The following is a 19,764-nucleotide window of genomic DNA, read 5'->3' on the forward strand; positions in this document are numbered from 1 at the left end:
CCTCTCCTTTTACCTTGGACTCAGGGGGCCCAATGAACACCACTCTGTTCATGCCCCAGGGTGCATTTGGGTTTTGTGGGTTAAAACCAACTGTTTGTCTGTATAATCATATTTATTGTATTATTTTATTAAATTGTTATTCTGACTTATAATCTCTCCTTTGAGTTGAGTTCATTTCCCCTGCTGGTTTACCTTTAAACCAGCACAAGTGACTACCTCATATGTACACATCTGCACTGCGGACATCTAAAGTGCACTGTCCAAAAAGACCATACAGAGACTGGTTCCTCACTCTGTGCAGGGAAGAGAATTTCTGAATTGTGAAGGTACAAAACTGGTGTGACACCACCCTTTTGTATATATACAGTCAAATAACATATATTTTGCTTAATTCTACATGCCATACTTTTACATAAGAAGACCAACAAAGGTAGGTATTCAACAAAAGGCCCTGAAGAGAGGGCAAAGTGCTTGCTAGCTGAAAGTGGATGCTCTACACCGAGCAGACAGCAAAGAAAAGCACTTGAAATAAAGAACTGGTGAAGAAGTTGCAGTGAATGGAACAAGATAAAAATAAGCAAACCAGCATATAAGGTTATGCAGAAGGTAGCAGGCACAGACAAGGGGCCGCATGTGAAGAGATACGAATAAGCTGGGAAATCATTCACCATTATTCTTTGAAGAACCAAAAATTATGTCAGTATTCTAAAAAGCTCTCAAGAGAGAAAAATACCAGCAACAAAACAGAAAGCATGAACTACAGGTCACTCTTGTAAGGGCGAAGTAACTGATTATTTTGTAAATGCATTAGACTGGGGGAAGGAAAAGAGTTCATAAAAAAGAGATCAGAAAAAGCATAGCTCTTACATCCTCCTTCCCACCAAAACTTTTCATTTTTTTCCTGTAACATCAATTTCTTTTTCTTTTTGGTTGTGCTTTTGTTGTTTTTGTTTTAACCATATGATTGAGATTCATCTGAGTGCAATCGCGTACATTGCAGCTAACTGATATTTACTCAGCTGCAGACAGCTGAGCCAGCTGCCTAGACCCCCTTTAAAAGCAATGAAGACAGGAGCAAGCACTTCCGTTCACCCTGATTCACCTCATCCAAAGACATGCATCTAAAATAGGACTGATGAATTTTACCCTAAAGGTGCCTGTTTGGCACATCACTGATGATAAAGGAAGGTGAGAGGACTACTCAGTTGCAGGAGTCCACGCAATGAATATCTCAAGTGAGGTGATATGAATCTCTCTGAAGATATTTCATCCTGTAACTTACAAAGCAACATTAGAAAACATGGAAGAGTAAATAGTGGAAAAACACCTCCTTGAGTTTGCAAAGTCTGAGACACCATCTTGCAGGCTTACCTATCAATTTATCTCACATAACATCAAATATCAATCGTACCGATTACACAGACCTCAATTTATTTCTTCTTCACCGAATGTCCACCTTGCCACCCTTCTTTAAGAATTAAAGCTGTTTAATTTAGTTCAGAATGATCCTTTTTGTGACACAAAAACTAAAATCAGGAAATATCCTGGTATGAAAAAAACCACCGTGGTATCCAAGGTGTAAGAAGGGAGTGAGATGTTGAGGAGAGGAGCACTGGACTATCAACAAAAATTACATAACTGAAATTCTAAAAAAGAAATTTAATATGTCAATTTTCCACAAAGCCTTCACACATCCAGTTTGCTTTTTCTTCTCTCATTAAAAAAACAAAACCAAAACCAACATTGAATACAGGTGATTTATTAACTTTTTTCTATTGTGCAGCAGTCAGTTCAAAATCAGTCTTGATTAATATGTAAGAGCACCGTTTGTTTTTCAAATACAGTGGGACACAAATACTGTTATTTTTCTGTGTGCTGATATACCTGTAATTAAAGATAAGGTTACTTTCTCTCTAGTTCAAGGAAATGTGAATTACTCTATCCTCTGTCTCAATTACACTAAATGCTATTTGTATTGTTAGAACTATTATTACCAACAGTAAGTTCTTATAATCATCTTCATCTTCATTGATTAAAACAAAACTCAGACCACATACAGGCACTCGCAAAGGCATCATTCTTTCATAAAGACCTCTTGATTTAAGATGAGATACAAATACAAGATGAGATGAAATACAAATTTTCACGGCTACTAGTATATACCTGATATATAATAGTATTAGGGGGTTTTTAATGAATCGGTCACAGTACACACACGTTAAACAGTTCTCTGCTTAAACTATTTACCCTGAGCTATAGGTGAGGTGCCTTGTCAAAGACATGTTTTCAAACCAGTGTCTACTGACTCCACCTCAAGAACTCTACCTGATTACTAAGACAGAATCTCTTTGCAGCATATAAGTTGAGTTTTTTCTTTAAAATGCTAAATATATTTTTACAGTTCTCCGTCAAATAGAAGCCTAAGGATATTCACAATCAAATAGGTTCTCAAGCAAATGAGTATCACTTCATTTCAGTTCAAAATTCCTGAATTCGTACATTATTCTTTATTTCTCAAAACTGCAGATAATTCTGTGAATCTAAGCTCATTTCAAATATTAGATCATGTAAACAAGCATTCATACAAAGAATGCACATTTGTACTTCAATTTTGTAACGCGAATACTAGCCAACAAGTAATATCCAAGTCACGTTTTTCAAAATAATCATTCTTTGTTGGTACTAAGCAACCACAGTTGGATGCTCCAAGAAATTTAGCTTATTGACAAAAACACAGTGTGAAATAAAAGTCAGAGAATAATGTACATCAAACATGTAGCAAAAATGTGACATTTTAAAAAGAATTTGTACATAAAATTAAAAACCCCACCAAAATGAAATCAGTTGAATCTTGGAGATACTTAACAGAAAAAAATATGTTTTGACTAAGTTGCATCTGCAGAATTGGCTCAAGCGTAGACACAGAATAGTGTATAAATATGTAAGTGAACTATTTAAAAACTTGGTCAACTGATCTGCTGTGTTACACTACATGCAGTGCACTGAGTTAACTGAATTGTTACCCTCAGCATGATAAAGAAGAGGATAAAGAGATGTGAGAAGTCTGACTGCAATGTCCGTTGAGCGGCTGGTCTGACCTTAAGCAAATCAACACGCATTCCCTAGTTCTCCTGTATGAACAACTGAAAACTGGGTAACCACTTTCAAATTCAGGTGTTACACTTTAGCTGCATTTCCTTAAGCAAACATATTCATCATACATTCTTGCTTTTCTCTTTTTCCCTCAAAGGGAGAAGTCCAGTCATTCCTCAGCTCCCATTCAGAAGTTTATACTGAAATGTATTTTTTTTTCCTACCTTTGTCATCTAAACAGTCTTTCATAGTACACGGCCTTACTCTGATGGTTGTGGAATAAGAGTGTCCTCTTCATGACATCAGTTAAAACATGATACTGTGGCAGGCTCCAGAGAGACCTTTGCTAAAGTACTTCTATGGAGTTGTAAGAGCAGAGATAATTGCAAAGGCTTCTCTGGAATTCTTCAGCTGTCTCTATCAAAAATATCTCATCTCTGAGAACTGCATAAGTACTCAATAAGAAATTCTTTCAGGGAATTAATTAGATTGTATCATGAGTCATCACACTAAATTCCTCTTTCATTTTCAGAAACCTAACACTGTAATACAACAGCATAGCTCTTTTCTGTATTCTCCAATGGCATCTCCAAATATTACAAGAAAAAAATGAAGCTTAATGAATGTGAATTTGATAAGTGTGAATGCTCTTTATTTGATTAGGATAACAGAACATATTTGTTTAAATGAGTAAACACATGCCTATGATTTCCTTCCTGTGGGAGAAATGTAAAATGTTTAAATAAATTCCTAGAGGCTTTCCCTTTGGAAAGCCCACATAAAAGCCATAAGAAGTAAGGAAGGAGATAGGTAGATGCAGGTTATGCAGCATACAAGTACAAAATGTCACAATAAGAGACTATCCTGAGGGTCTTAGTCCAGGCCATTGTTTAGTGACACACTGAAGTACCTTAAGCAAGAAAACAATCAAACTGAAATTCCACAGCCTACACACATAAAATTGAACAAATAACTATGTACTTAGCTAAATGTGGGTCTGATCAGTTTCCCTGCACTTAGTAATAATTTGTTAAAAGGAGCCTAAACAAAACCATCCCTAACTGCTTTTAACAATACAGACCAGAAAAAAAAATCAGTCATTTAATTCATCTTCTTTATTTTTTAAAGCAATTGATATTTGCTTATCAAGCAGCGCACACTTACAAATTAACGTGCTGCTGATACTCAGCAATAAAAACAAGATATACTTTAACAAAGAAAGTAAGCTTACACTATTGTTAAAACTTTTTTAACAGCATGGGTAAGCCAGTATCTTTAAAATCAGCAAATACACCTACAAACTTGCAATATACTGTGCTAAATCCTCAAAGATGTATAAAGGGATTTTATGTTCGTTTTATAGAATAAAAGGCCATTTATCTGATGCCAAAACACCACTGAAAAAGCAACATTATATTCAAGGAGAGCTTTTCACTTGGAAATCATAATAATTTTCTATTCTGACAAACACAGCTGCTCTAAGGCTGGATAATACCAAAATGGCCAGACGGTACGATGGCTTTGGTGAAATGCTTGTCTTAGACATAAATTCTGCTGCAAATTTTAGGAACATGACACAAAGAATAAAATTCAGGGGTAAATGACCATAACTAATCATGCTCTTCAGGTGGATATTGTCACATCATTTTCCTTGAATAATAAAATGTTAGCCGTCATCCAGACAAAATACTATCAGGACTCAATTTACAACAGGAGTTTTATTTCCCACCACCAGAATCTCTCTTACATGTTCTGACACCAATGACAAGGACAAAGGCACATCATACTTTTTCATTAACTGCTTTTATATGGAAATCTTGAAGAAAAAAAAATATTTTTTTTAGTTTGCTAAATCCCACATAAGAATCTCAATCCATTTGCCTAAGACTGATTTGCAACTGACTATAACTAAACCTGTAATTCTACTTTCTCTCTTTTAATGCCTCCTTTAAGCTTCATAAATTATCTGGTACTTAAACATATGTTTAAAAACCAACAGCAGCAACAACAACAAAACAGTGTGCCAGAGGTTGTGCCAGAGAGTTCCCTCCTGAATAGAAGTCCTGCAGGATCATATTTTGATCAAAATATTAACCATATTCTTACATCAAGTTTTTTGTTCCTTTTACTCTATCCCATTATCTCCACTTCATTTTCTATTTCTAATTCTTACAATTTGCTCCAAGTTACTTTAACACTTGTAATTGTTGCTCTTCTTTTACTGATCTAAACTAGGATGTGTATCAGCAAAATCAGTCCTTGCCTTTACACAGGCATTGTTTTTTGGACTCCTTCAGCACTTTATGCTGAGCCATAGAAATATTTGAGACACAGGTACACTATTTTGTTCCTTCTACTCCTTGTTGGGAAAAGAAGGATGGTGGGATAGTGTTTATATCTACTGTTGCCATTTCTGCTCTCACCACATTCTCCAGCCCTTCTGCCACTGCCTTTCCATGGGGAATACGCAGAAGACTTGTACCACAATAGGTCATGTCTTCCCAATCACTCTACCCTAAGTGATCTAGTCTAATGAGTTCTTCTTTAAATAAAATGCTTCTATTAACATTTGTGTTCTATCTTTATTATTTCCAATCAAACCCATATATAATTGTCCCTACTGTGGGGAACATAACAGTCCTGAAGCACTTGTCCACGTGTGGCTGCTTATATCTCACACACAGTGGTTTCTATGTTTCTTCTTCAGAAAATAATATCTTAGCATATACTAAACAGTGTAAAGGGTTAATGACAGTTTTTCCTGCTTGAGTCAGGAAGGTGTGCAGATGGCTGAAGAGAGGTATTTTAAGTATCTTGAAGCACCTGCCTAGCTTTTTGTACTGGCACCCACTGGCTGGACTGGGACGGCCTGTATACTTTAAGTCAGGTACTCTTGGGGCTGCTCTGAACTTGAACCTATAGGTTTCACTGACTGAGTTTAGATGACTTTCATATCGGAAGCAGTAACAACCTGCAGCCTTTTATCTAAACAGAAAGACGTTATTTTCATTACAAGATACCTACTCTGTTACAATGCATTAGGAACAAATGGCTCCTGAAAGCACCTTCTGCAATCTGGGCACTGACCTGTTGCACTCACAAGTCATGGAAGAGAAATCAGCATCAGGTGAATGTGCACCCAGAAGTTAATGGCATTCACAGACAACATCATGGCTAAATTAAGGAGAACAAAAAGCTCTCCCTTTATACTGCAGTAAGAGAGTGGGTTCTAAAGTCATCTGTGTTGTATTTTAAGACTTTTAACTAACTGGATACTATCTTATGTTATTGATTTAATTAAGTGAAAAGTTAAAAATAGAACCTATTTTGCTATTTATACGCATTTATCTAGTATTTTTTTCACTGTTAATGAGCTACTCTCACTTTTCTGTAGTCACTTCATAGATGTACATCATCACAATTTCATTGCACTCATGAATGGGTTTTCTTAAAAACTAATATTTCTGGTTTTACTGGACAGAATAAATGTTTGGAATGGGAGTTCTTTTTGTTTTATTTTTTTATTACAGTGCCAATATCCTTCCTAGTGCCTGAGGAATAGAAGTAAAAAGAATGAAGTTTTTGGAGAGCCCTTCTAGTGACTGCATTAGCCCTACTGTTGTTCCACATTCTTGCAGAACATGCTATGCTGTAAATTTTCAGAGAGAATTACACTCAAAAGGGTGAGCAAGCCACTGCTTTCAATTTCTTAAATTCTCCTTTGCCAGAACTCTATATTGTTATTGCAATATACAGGAAGCCACGCATTTTTCTCTGTGTAAACTTTTAGTTGAACAGATTTTCTAATGCAGAGTGTTGCTTTAGAGGAGAGGCAAGGAGCATGGTCTCCCTCTACTACTATCAGAAGTATATCTTCCTTCCATCACTTGACATAGAAAGCAGGAAAAAGCATTTTTAAAGAAGTGGTATAGAGTTAAGTGGGAAAAGGAAATTATAGCGAGAGAGAGGTTTAGGAAATAATTAATTGTTTGCATTATAAAGTCAGAGCCAGTAACTGATCTCACTGCTGAGATTCACTTTGCTTACAGGAAGGAAAAAAAATTAATATTCTTCCCTATTCCAGTCATCTTCTTCCTTGTTTTGATTATTGTTTGTCACTTGCCAAGACATATTCTACTGGGGGTACTTTTACAGTTGCACTCCATTGTATTGGTCCTGCCTGCTCTAATTGCTGCCAGAATCTTCAACCAACACCCTTCAAAGCATCCAGCAGGCTGATAGAAACAACTTCAGATATCTGGCTCTCTACAAGTCCTTTCATCCCTTCCCTTATCTGGCTGTGGCTGCTCATCTAGCGCTATGACTCCTTTAGTTGTGTCTGGGATCTCTCTCCCACACACTGCTCTGGGTCTGGCTGCTCCCTTTGAGATGCAGCTGCCTTGTTTCCCCATTTTATTACAGCTGGTTGTTCCTCACTGATTGTTGCTCCTCGTGTTTTTCTTGCTGCACTCCCTCCTCTGATGCTGCAGCTCTCCAGGGCTATGATTCCTGCTGTCAGTTATTTCTAGTGTGAAAAGGCTGTCACGCTTTTTGCTTTGATTTAACAATCCTCAGATCCACTCTTGTGTTCAACAGGCTATATTTTCTACTGCTCTTGGGATATAAACACTTTTCCCATCATTGTGGGAGGACACTATCTCACTTCCAGCTGCACTAGGAAGACATATCCACTCTCTGATGTAACTTGAGAACCTTGAATCATCTACCAGTACCGTTTATTAATGAACTACAGCGACTTCACATTTTTCTCTACATATTTGTGACCGTAATGGAGGATAACGAGCTCCTATCTGAAGAATGACTAGTATGATGCTTTTAAAAGAGGCAAGCATTACCCTCAACAGCTTTAGTAGAAAAACATCATGTGCTGCCAGGCTGCACTCTGCTTATGGGATTACCTGAATGCCATTCTTCAGGTGTTTGTGTCACGTGCAATCACCGAGGACAAGAAAGTGGAAATGAAAAATATATTCAGCTCTGAAGCATTTAATTAGCACATTTGCAATGGTCATTTCTTTAGTGTACAGAAAGAAAAAGAGGTATATCTTTAAAATGACAGCTGAGTGTCTAAAAGAGATGGGCACTTTAATGGTGTCTAACTGATTTATGCCATCTTGATGACAGTACAGACAATGAAATGATAATGACATTCTATGACTGTCATTTCACTGAACAAAAATTAGATGGGGAAAGTTTCATCATTTCAATATCATGTAGAAAACTGTGAAAAGAGAAAAGAGATCATATGGACAATCCAAAGTCTCGGGGAGCACAAGATGGACATTTAAAAAAAAATTAAAGAGAATGAAAAACAAAATTCCAAAATGTAGGGGAAAGATACTGCACAACAGTGGTACAATGCTAAAAGACATTTGATTTAAGGCAGTTGAAAAGTCCTCACTGATGGTCCTGATTCAAAGTTTACTAGAGTCACCAGAAAAAAACTTCCAAGAACTTAATACTTTACAGTCATTTAAAAGATCAGTCAACAGACAACCAAAAAGTTATTTCAGAAACACCAGTAGTACTATCCCTTCCAGCAGGGCTCATTGTGTAAGGAGGACTTTGAGGCACCTGAAAATATTTAAGCACATACCTGACCAGGTGAAAGCCTTCAGTATAATTTTACAGTTTGGATTTTATATTGGCAGACACTAGAGAGCTAGAAGAATAGGCAAATATTGTAGATATCTAATAAATGAGTTTAATTTCCATAGTTGAAATGTAAGCAACGCATGCATGCATACCAGGTTACATAGGAGTGAAACAATGGAAGATGTAAAATATCTTAAATTTGGTCTAATTTATCCTCAGACAGAAACAGCGTCAGGTCTTTGGAGGAAGGTATAGAAACAATGAAAAGAGCAGCTACAAAGTCAAATCAGGAAAGTTTCTTCCTATTAGATTTTGCTTGTGTCTAAACCAAAAGGATGAATTACTACAGAAACTAGCAGAAAGACAAACCATTAGACAGGAAAATGAGTGAAAGAGTGGGTATTTTAACCTCTTCACCTATGCAAGTATGTAAGTAAATTCTTCCATTGCCATTCCCCAAGGTGGTTTGCCAGATCTGGTAACTGGGTTCAAAATTTACAGGATCATGCCTTTCTATGAATACATTCAGTGTCACCTAAGGTCTGGGAGGTGGCCATCAGAGAAGCTGAGTGGAGATGCTGCTCTATCCACTGGGCATGGCCCCTGTTACACTAGAAAAGGAACAAGGACACAAGACAGAAATTGTTCTGTAATCTGCACAGAAAACAGACTTATTAGCCTGCATGAAATAGCTAACAGTACACAGATCTGTCCTACTGTCCTATTTTGTCATTTCAATGTAAATTAAAATTACTTAACATTTGCAAAGTGTTCATAAGATGAAGTGTTAAGTATTACTGTTAACTGTGTGATATTACTATGATCATATTAATTAGAAAAATAATTAGCTTGAAATATTAAGATATTGATGTGAGATAAGCCTCTGAACCTACCCAGGTTCACCAGCAAACATATAATTGAAACATTTAAACAATGAGAACATTCAGTAGGCTAAGAGCTGCTGGCTATTATAGCTTAATTGACCAAGAACGATGTTTTCAAAGCTAGCCAAGGGATTTTTGAAAATGTTACTTGGGCTCTTGAGCGACTCCAATCTTTTAAAACCTTTCCCTAAGTATTTTTGGTTTGTATATTACATTGTAGACCTATTACATGGTCATGTACACACATACACTCTTGCCCATTCTAAAAGGCATAAGATCCTTATCCAGAGGATCAAGGTGAAGTTATTGCTGTCTAGGAATAACTGATGACTAAAAGAGAGGATATACCTCTTTTTTAGTCTAGAATGAGCACTGGACAAACCGGAGGTTCAGTCACCATGTCAGTGCTATGTTGCTGCTGTCTTGCTACAGTCTGTTGTTAGGCAGCTAATGATGCAGAAGAAAAGATTATCAGATGCAAAGGTGATAGTCAAATGACTCTTGTCATTGGAAAGCTCCCTACGGGAAGGCTGCAGGCAGTAGCAGAGAATAAGCATGTAGTATAATGGAAACCACCAGCTTTCAGGCCACAGGATAACAGCAAGCCCACTCATGTGATGGAGGAGGGGAAAGTGTGCAGCCCTCTCACTTCTGCACAGAAGCTGTTCAGTCCAAAAACTGGCCAAAAGACTTTCTATTCATTGAAATAAAATTGGAAATTGCCTGAATCTAATACATATTCCTTTGCCAACCCAGGAGGCAGTTTCTCCATTCTCACTGTTCAGCAATGACTTGAGTTTTCACAAGCTGACAGAAAAATTCTTGTGCATAGAAAAAACAGAAAAAAAATTTAGCTTTAGCCCTTGACAAGTTTTCTAGAGAGTTTCAATAGGATAAAGACGTCCTTATGCTTTTTAAAGTATCTAGCACAATTCAGACAGTGTCACAAAATAAATAGTAATAAGAAGCACTAGATCTTCTTGCTGGATTCTGACAGCCTCTCAAGTTTATTTATAATATTTAATAACACTTGGTATGTTGAATGGCTAAAATCACTACAATATATTCCAAATATATTCCACATAAATTGGTTTTCCAAGTAGTAGCCACTGTAGTGTATGTAGTTTTACAGCAGTATTTGTTTTACAGATGGAATATGATCTTCTGATAGCTACATATCTATATTATAAAAAGATAGATAAGTTTAATTAGTCTCACCTTTTTATAGGCAATCCAGTCAAACACCCTGTCAATGTCTGTGGCTTGCTGCACCTCCTGGGATACTGGATGTGAACTGGCCAACCCATCCAGCAACATCACTTCATGTAGGACATCTGTCAGAAATCTCTGCTTTTCCTGAAATACAGCATATGCAGTAGTATCACAGACAAATACACATTTACAGCAATACCAAAATGATGCACAGATATCAGAGATGGCTGACTAAAATCAGACCTTCTGGTTTGAACGTAAAACCACCATGACCTCCTACAAATAGAATAAGTATACAGAATAGGTTCAGACAAGAAATTTTGCTGCAATGAAACGACTGAAATTAAACAAATCAAAATATATCTGGAGGTGCAGAATGCAATGTTGAATATGACTTTTCATTCACAGTTAAAAAGGGTGGGGAGAGAGGCAAAATGGCACAGTCTTCAATCACAAAAAGAGATGGATGTTACAAGTCATTGAGCTCATTGCATAGGCAGGTACGAAAAATTTTGAAGAGGTAGGTAAATACAATTACTACTGCTTTATTTAGCCAAGTTTAAGTTACTTGGCTCTTAGTGCCAAGTTCACATTGCAGGTCAACATGGGACAGGACAATGAATAGAGCTCACAGTAGTGACACAGCAGATGCCTGCACTGTCTTTCATAATTCTGATATAGAAATCCTTTCTCCACAAGAGCCTGAGTCCTATACAAACTTTGTAACTTCCACTTGAAGGAAACCATTATTATCTCTCTTTACAAGTGGAAAAACAGCTGCATGTACAAGTTAAATGACATAGTCAAGGTCACATCAGAGGCAGGTGCAAACCCAGAAAACATACAACATACGAATTTGTTTCTATACCTTCTGTAAGTACTGATTGCAGATTGTATGTCAAAACTGTGCCTATTCACTCTGGCAGCAACATTAATGAAACATTCCTGTATGCTCTATGAACTGTGCTCCACTCATTATTACAGCACAAGTAGATGGGGCTTTTTCAGCTGAGAAATGACACAGCTTAAAAACTCCTCATATTGCATTCATGTAGATGTCCGTAATCCAAAACACTGTGTCAAGAAGAGCTTCATTTACTTTCTTTTTCAAGTCACAAATAAATGCAAAGAGTTAATGAAAAACTATGGAAAGTGTAAATGAGATTTTTTTCACCCTGAAATGATGTATCTCAAACCTTATCTAAATTTTAACAGCTCCCGAATTAACGTCAACCTAGTGCCATAATACAAAGAAACTCTAAGGAATGCTGCATTTTTTTCAAAAGCCACCTTGATGTCCTCAGATAAAATAACCATGCAATTATATAATAAATTCTATGTTTAATTTCTTGTGTGGTAAGGTTTTGGTATCAATGTGTTAATTTAAATTATTTTTGTAAGACAGTCAAAAAGCTCTTCCAGCGCTGATCCATCTGGAAATAAACCTTTATGTTAAAATTCATTAGAGCACAAGAAATGTACATTAGAACACAAGAAATGTACCTTGAGCTGACTGTATATTCAGGCAATTAAAAACACAGGATGCAGGAAAGCCAATTACCTAACACACTCTCAGTGTTCTCAGCTGGCTGCATGAGGTAAGGTTTGTGAAGGGAAAAGCAATGTCTTGTTCGTTAATTTCCAAATTTTCTCAGGCATATGCAGATAGTAATTGCCCTTTTTTAATGGGAAAAAAAAATGTAGGGAAATAATTATTATGACAGTCCTACTCAGCGGAAAACTGCAGAGCTGTAAAGGATGGTAGACAGTTTGGTTACACTTCACTCTCATTCTCCATTAGTCAGTAACAAAGTCCCAGTTTCATCAGATGTATGATATCATAGAATCACAGAATGTGCTGAGTTGGAAGGGACCCACAAGGATCATTGAGTCCAACTCTTAGCCCTGCACAGCATCATCCCCACGAGTCACACCATGTGCCTGAGAGTATCATCCAAATGCTTCTTGAACTCTGTCAGCCTTGGTGCTGTGATCACTGCCCTCGGGAGCCTGTTACAGTACCCAACCAAAAGGTGAAGAATCTCTTTCTAATATCCAACCTAAACCTCCCCTGACACAACTTCAGGCCATTCCCTCGAGTCTTGTCACTCATCACCACAGAGAAGAGATCAGTGCCCACCCCTCTTCTTCCCCTCACAAGGAACTTGTAGACTGCTGTGAGGTCTCCCATAAGTCTCATCCAGGCTGAACAGATCAAGTGACCTCAGCCACTCCTCACATGCCTCCCCTCAAGGCCCTTCACCATCCTCACTGCCTTCCTTCAGACACTCTCTAATAGCTTCATATCTTTCTTATATTGTGGTGCCCAAAACTGCACACAATATTCAAGGTAAGGCTGCCCCAGTGCAGAGCAGAGCGGGACAATCTCATCCCTCAACCAGCTGGCGATGTTTTGCCTGATGCCCCCAGGACACAGTTGACCCTCCTGGCTCCAGGGCACACCGCATACCTGCATACCTGTATGTTACCCACACAGGTGTAAGCATGCAGAGGTATGGACCTGTCTCCAAATTCAAGTTTGGATATCACAATTGACAAACAGTTGCATGAATGGATTGTTACTGTTCGGAATTAACTCATTAAAAGGACGCTGGATAATCACAAATTAATACCTAAATATAGAGCCTGGAATCAAGAAAATGAGCACATGAGAAACATAAAGTGAAGATTTAAGAAATAAAATACAAAACATACAGAAAGGACAGGCTGCATTTTCATTTTCTGTTTGTTTCTTTGGTTATGTCCTGCAGAACTGAAAACAAGCATTTTAGACTCGTGATTGTTCATTCAAGTTACAACAGCTGAAAAGTCTTTCCTGAAATTTATGGCAGACCATCAAACTGGGATACAGACAGAATAGTTAGTGTGCCTCCAAAAATGCAACCCTACAGTTTAGTGAGAATTAAGAAGTCTTTTGACCTTTAAAGTTAAATTTATTGAACTAAAAGGATTTCCAAAACATTCCCACCTTTTCTCTTTAGTACAAAGCCTCTGAGAACAAATTTGAAAATGACACTCAAATATACTTCCAGGGGGCACAGAGACAGTTTGCTGGTTAACAAGGGGCCTGCAGTTTGAAGAGGCAACAGGAGGCAGAAATGTAGAAAGAAACTAAAACTGCCTTAATTTTATTGCAGAAACACTACCTCAGCTGTTGAAGTCCTGGCATCATATTAAGGGGAAAAGGCTAACACATGTGACCAAACTGCTTATACTGATAGAAGAGGGTCTTTCTATTCCCTAGTTATCTTACCCTATGCAGTACAGTGGAATTGATCTCTTTTAACTAATACCTACAGGAGTAAACAAACCCCTAGCATAGAAATTGTAAAGGAAATCAATCTTGGAATGTGTTTAATGAGACCAGCAAGATGTCAAGATGATAGGTGACAGGTCTGCAGCTACACATGAAATAATGACAGAATGTCGTTCAAGATAACTGTCCATTGAGGGAGTTCAACTGCAAGAGAAAAGCCAAAGACTGTGATCCACCCATAAGGAAAAGAGGCTTCAGGTGAGTCTTGCAGCCAGGCTTGGAGAGTGTTGGTAGCCGCACGTAAGTGCAATGTTATGCAATGTTAACAGAGGGCCAAGGGGTCTGAGCAGGAGTTGGTATTGCAGCACAGAAGCCAAGTTTGAAATAAGGACAGACCTGCTTCCACACAAATTTGAGCCTTCATTTAAAGGCAAAGAGGAAGCATCTCTGCTCCCTATCTTCCTACTGCACACTTTGAGTCCCAACTCTTCATCTCCTCTCCTCAGAGGTTTCCTTGAACTGTGTACAGTCAGTGTCTGGGACACCAGACCTGTGTTCAGAAGAAAAGACATGTCAATTATTTCCAGTTGCTTTCCGTCTTTCTCTGTAGAATGCTTCCAGGTGCAGACACTGAAGTGTTGTTATCAGATGAACATGTCTTTCAAATATTTACATTTTCTGACTATTTTTCAAACATCTGTGGTCACTAGATTCAAGTATTTATAACTTCATAGGAATGACTTCTTCCAACACTTGCCAATAAGACCTCCTCTGCTTTGTACAGGGTTTTCCTGAAAGGCTTATCCTTTCTCTGTGCTCTCTCCTCCTTAGTCAACATTTCAATTCACCTTGTTCTAGGGAGAAAGGTTTACAGAAAGGTAGTGGTCACTCTTTGTGTATTCATCTCCAATAAGGTGCCCACCATTCAACTCTAAATGGAGAGAAAGCAATTGTGAAATAATGTTTTTGGCAGAAAAGACTGTACCTTCAAGAGACATTAAAAATTTATTGTGCATAACAGGATAACAATGATGTAATGGAGAGGGGTTATTGCTGCTGATTTTACAATATCATATCGAGGCATAATGTAAGAGTACAAGTTAGCATGACAATAATGTAATACTTAAGTCACATAAAAATCATTTCTAAAAATTAATATGAAATACCAGGTAAAAGAACTAAAATGGAAAAAAAAAAAAAGGAAAACATCCACTAGCGAAATAAAAGGAACAGCATAATGAAAGCCAAAACTGATAATTAGCATGCAGAAGAGATCAAAGGCCTCAGTATTAAAAGCATCGCCTTTGTTCTGGGACAGCCATTTGAACACATTATAGACTGAGAAATCTATATGAATAAAGCTTAACATCAGTGTGCAAATCTGCAAATGATTTTCCTGACAAATTTTCTGAAAATATCTTCTTCAAAATTTAGAGCTTTACTAGCCATCAAGAATACAAAGGAGTTAAGTGATCTTTAATGCCTGAGAAAACAAGCATTTGCAAGACACAAGCCTTGGGTTTATAGAGAAAGTGCCCCCTAAGGAAAAAGAAATAGAGGCAAATTTTGAAAGCTATCAGAGAACACTCAACACCACAAGCAGTTGAGTTCTAATAAAATATATTTCAGGGTGAAGCTGAACAAACCAGAGGAATATCATCTATGAGGAAACCTAGGGTTCAATAAAATACATTAAGGCCAGATAAGATCCACTGAGGGCCAAAAGCAAGTTCTTTCTGTCTACATGCTTATAAATCCTAAGTTGTCATAACACATTCTCTCAAGTACTTGCAAAGGAAAGCAATGTTTCTTTCTCTCTTCACAACAGTAACTTTGTAAATACCTTGAGCAGCTTACAGACTGCTTTTTTTTAAAATTTACATCTCTGCATGCGTGCTTTAATTATGTGTACAGTTTGTTGAAGGAGACCTGAAACAGATTCTGTATTTATCAGCTGTGAACATGTCACAGTTCCATGTCTACCTTCATAACCCTCTTTTCTGCATTTTCAGTCAAAGACCTTGCAAAATTTCTGTCCCCGTACTTGAAAAATTTTCACACTGACTGACAATTTTTGTTGTTATAAAACAAGGTAGATGTTCTCGGAGGTCATAGTTAAGGAAGACCAATAGCTCTGAGTATCAGCAAGGAGAACTGGATATGTATTTTCTTTTCAATAAAGTGCCAAATCAGATACTCATGACCACCTGCTTACGTTGCCAAGCAGAAGGGTAATCAATTAGGAGTTTTTAAGCAATTTCACCAGTTACTTCAACATCTGTTTCCTCTCTCTACTTTGTTTATCAGAAATAGCTTTTATTTGGTTGTACACCAGATGCATTACAAGGTATGAAGCTTATCCTCTAATTCAAACTCCAGAGAAGAAATTTGTAGAGGAAAATCATCTCAATTCAAGAAATAGTAAATAATACTTAAATGAAAAGTGGCTTCAAGATGCGGTTGGTATACTGAGTCAACTGCCAGCAACAATTGCCAAAGGTCACCAGCAATGAGGTATTACACACCTAGACTCTGTTGCAACCTGAAAGTGATGAGATTCAGTGAGCTAAGCTGTGAAGAAACCACAGATGTTTTACAGGCACTCCAAAAATTACTTATCAATTATCAGTTTGTGCTCCAAGTTACTGTATACTGCCACAATTTTAAAATAAACAGTGGTAGCACACAGAACTGCTGAAAATTTGGGAAACAGTCTTTCAGTTAAGAATGCCCTCAAATATACAACTAAACTGGGCCACTGAACTTCCCATATCAACTATGTTTCCCGATAAGTGCACATTCTTGTTTCAAAAGGGCAATCCTGCAGTGCGTCCTTGCCTTGAGGCAAAAGTTGCTGTAAAGTTTTTATCTCATTTTACTGAAGACAAGGGGTTACTAATTCAAAATTATGTGAAATTCAGCCACGTGACTTAAGTTTTTTTCTGAAACTAAACCATCTAAACCCTGAACTCAGATTTGAACTCACATGACCCTAAAGCTTTCATCATAATGTCATTTAAACTGCTATCTCAAGATGTGCAGAAAATGACACAAAGAAAGAAGAGACAGTGACATTCTCCAAACCTGTACTTAATCTCTTGAATAAATGTTTCTTCTAAATGCTGATATTCACTTATGTCTGACCTCTAACTGTTAAGAGTTAACTGCTCAAATTTAAGAATTCCATATATTAATCTACCTTGCTAGAGCATTAAAAAAACCCACCTGTGTTCAGGAAGACCACGTGGAAATGGAAATCCATTTTCTTAGTTATAAGCAAAATTTAGTATAAGGACTTCTTAACTGGTATACATAAAAAGGGTTAGTAATTAGCAAACAGAAGATCTTGCACCTTACATTTACAATCTCTTTTTTCCTGCCAAAGTCAATTATACATGAGATTCCAGTTAATTTTACATTGAAAGCCCATCGTTGAGTTAAAACAGAAAATCATATAAGGACTGACTTCACTGCGTAGTTACTGGAGGAAAAACATTCCATGTGGTATTAATTAAAGGCTTACTTTACACCAGCATGGGGAGCCTTTAACCCAAAAAGAAAATGTGAAAGTAGTTTTAAAAAACGAGAGGCTGAATCTCACTCAATGCCGAGCCAGCATGATATTTATGTTGGATTCAGAAGGATCAAGCAGGCTACAGCTCAGGTGTGAAATGCCAAAATAATAATGAAATAAATCAAAAAGGCCCATGTCTTAAGTCTACCTCAAAACTTATATTATTTTCTGGGGTTTCTATGAGTCAAACAATGCCTTAGAAATCTTTACAGATGGAGGCAAACACTTTAGGAGGCAATGTGAATTAAAGTACATTAAAGATATACATGTGTCTAATGGCTGCATTCGCTTTTATTATTTCAACCAAGTCAATGAGAAAGATAGGCAATTAAGATAATTTGTCAATTTTTTACTTATTTTGAAACAGAAATGTTGTTACGCAACCTCATTATTATTATTTTCAACTGCCTGTAGTAATGGCAGGATTGTCCATACTGTGGAACCTAATAATGTAAAGGAAATATGATTCACTTTAAGAAATAGGAAAGATGTCCTTCTATGTAGACACAAAGTTTTTAATTTAATACTAAGAAAAATTCTGACAAATATGACCATCCTTACCTATAAAAGTAGTAAGCAGACAAGAAAGTGGGAGATCCCAGAGCATCAATGGATCAAGAAGACGTAGGATTCAAAGTTTTGCTGATGTACTACACCTTGACTCTGTCAATAAGGTTGTCAGCAAAGCAAACTTCTATATAATAAAGAAAAGGGAGAAGGCAGCTGGGGTCTGTGAAATGCTTTCTCAGCATCAAGCCAGGTAGTGACTGCTAAAGTATTTGATGCTTTTTTGATGGATGTAAGGGCAAATTACATGCCAGTAATTCCTGCTGTCACAGTACTCAAAACCTACCCCAATGCCACAGACATTCAAGGACAAACATGATGGTTCCTTCTACCAGAAAATAAGAAGGCAAAAGACCAGTCAATAAATTCCTGTATCTGCAAGCCTCAGCTGAATTCCTTCCTTTACAAAGCCACACGCAAAAGATTTCAAGATAACGAGAGAAACAGTCCAAGAGGAAGATGGAATATATAGCTGGAAACAGGCCTCTGAAAGGAAGGTGATCAGGGTAGACAGATAGAGCTTTGAAGTAGAAATTACCAGAATGTAGTTTTCTGCTGCAATTTTTTCTTTTCTCTGATCCTAAAACTAGCAGAGGCCCCTTCCACAGAGGTGAGATTACCTTGAATCGGTCATAAGTTCTTACAGCTCAAGAACTTACGTCCAGCTGTGGTTGCTTTTTGATGGCATAGAGAGACAACTAAACAGTTACATCTTAAGACTTTAATACAGAAATCTCATCTCTTTCTAAGTTATGAAGTAGCAACAGCCAGGGAATTCACATGGAGACGACTACACATGATGAAGCGAAATTCTCTGATCTCTGGGAGGAACACTTAGCAGAGACAGCTTTCTTTCTAAAATTATCCTGACAACAGAGAAACAATTGATTAAACTTCCAGGACTTTAAGAATGAGATCTAAGACTAAGAATTTGAGGCATTTTGGAATAAGAATTTAAAAAAACTCTTAATTTGAGAGACAGACAAGGCAAGAGGATGAAATGGGAAGAATGGTGAAATCCTTTTCATGGAAAATGTCTAACAACTGTATAGCAGAGACAGATTTCCTGCAAAATCAAACATAGCTTCATCTGTAAAAAGTAACATGCAGAGACTTATTTTTCAGCTGAAGGAAGGAAATGAGAATTTTTAGCTTTCATTTGAAGTAACTTAAATTTGAAAAAGGATATTAAGACCAGTGGTCACGAAGCTTCTCAGCACAGAAAACTCATCTTTCTCTTTTAAAACCTGCAAAACTTCATTCACTTCCTTGGAAGAGTTCTGATGTATCTTGCATTTACTGCAATGGATAATAGACACCTCCATCAGAATGCCTCTTCATTCTGTTCTTCACCCAAAATTTTAATAGGAGGATCCAGTACATAATGATGGCAAGTGTTTAATAAGGACTGGATTTCCTTTCTCATTAAGATAATGCAAGCCTGATGAAGTATGTAAATGCCTTCTGGACAAAACAAGAAATTTTAGACCTGCTGGAATGCTCAGTGAAGTGTTACAGCTCCATGGCAGGTTCAGTCACTC

General features: G+C 37.2%; 1 protein-coding gene across 3 annotated transcripts in view; it reads right to left on the minus strand.

Annotated features, from left to right (window-relative positions):
• The window catches only part of TRHDE (thyrotropin releasing hormone degrading enzyme), a 209,474-nt gene that overhangs the window by 98,373 nt on the left and 91,337 nt on the right, over window positions 1-19,764 (minus strand). For 2 of the 3 annotated variants that reach the window (XM_039391316.1, XM_039391315.1), the window contains exon 6: window positions 10,812-10,949. The exons of the other annotated variant lie outside the window; for it this stretch is intronic. In XM_039391316.1, coding sequence (XP_039247250.1) covers window positions 10,812-10,949 — 138 coding nt within the window. The remainder of the gene's footprint in view (window positions 1-10,811; window positions 10,950-19,764) is intronic. 3 annotated transcript variants of the gene reach the window in all.

Source organism: Pipra filicauda, unplaced genomic scaffold (genome assembly GCF_003945595.2).
Source record: "Pipra filicauda isolate LSUMZ 115617 unplaced genomic scaffold, ASM394559v2 scaffold93_size3172892_pilon, whole genome shotgun sequence".
In the NCBI taxonomy this organism is placed as follows: domain Eukaryota; kingdom Metazoa; phylum Chordata; class Aves; order Passeriformes; family Pipridae; genus Pipra; species Pipra filicauda.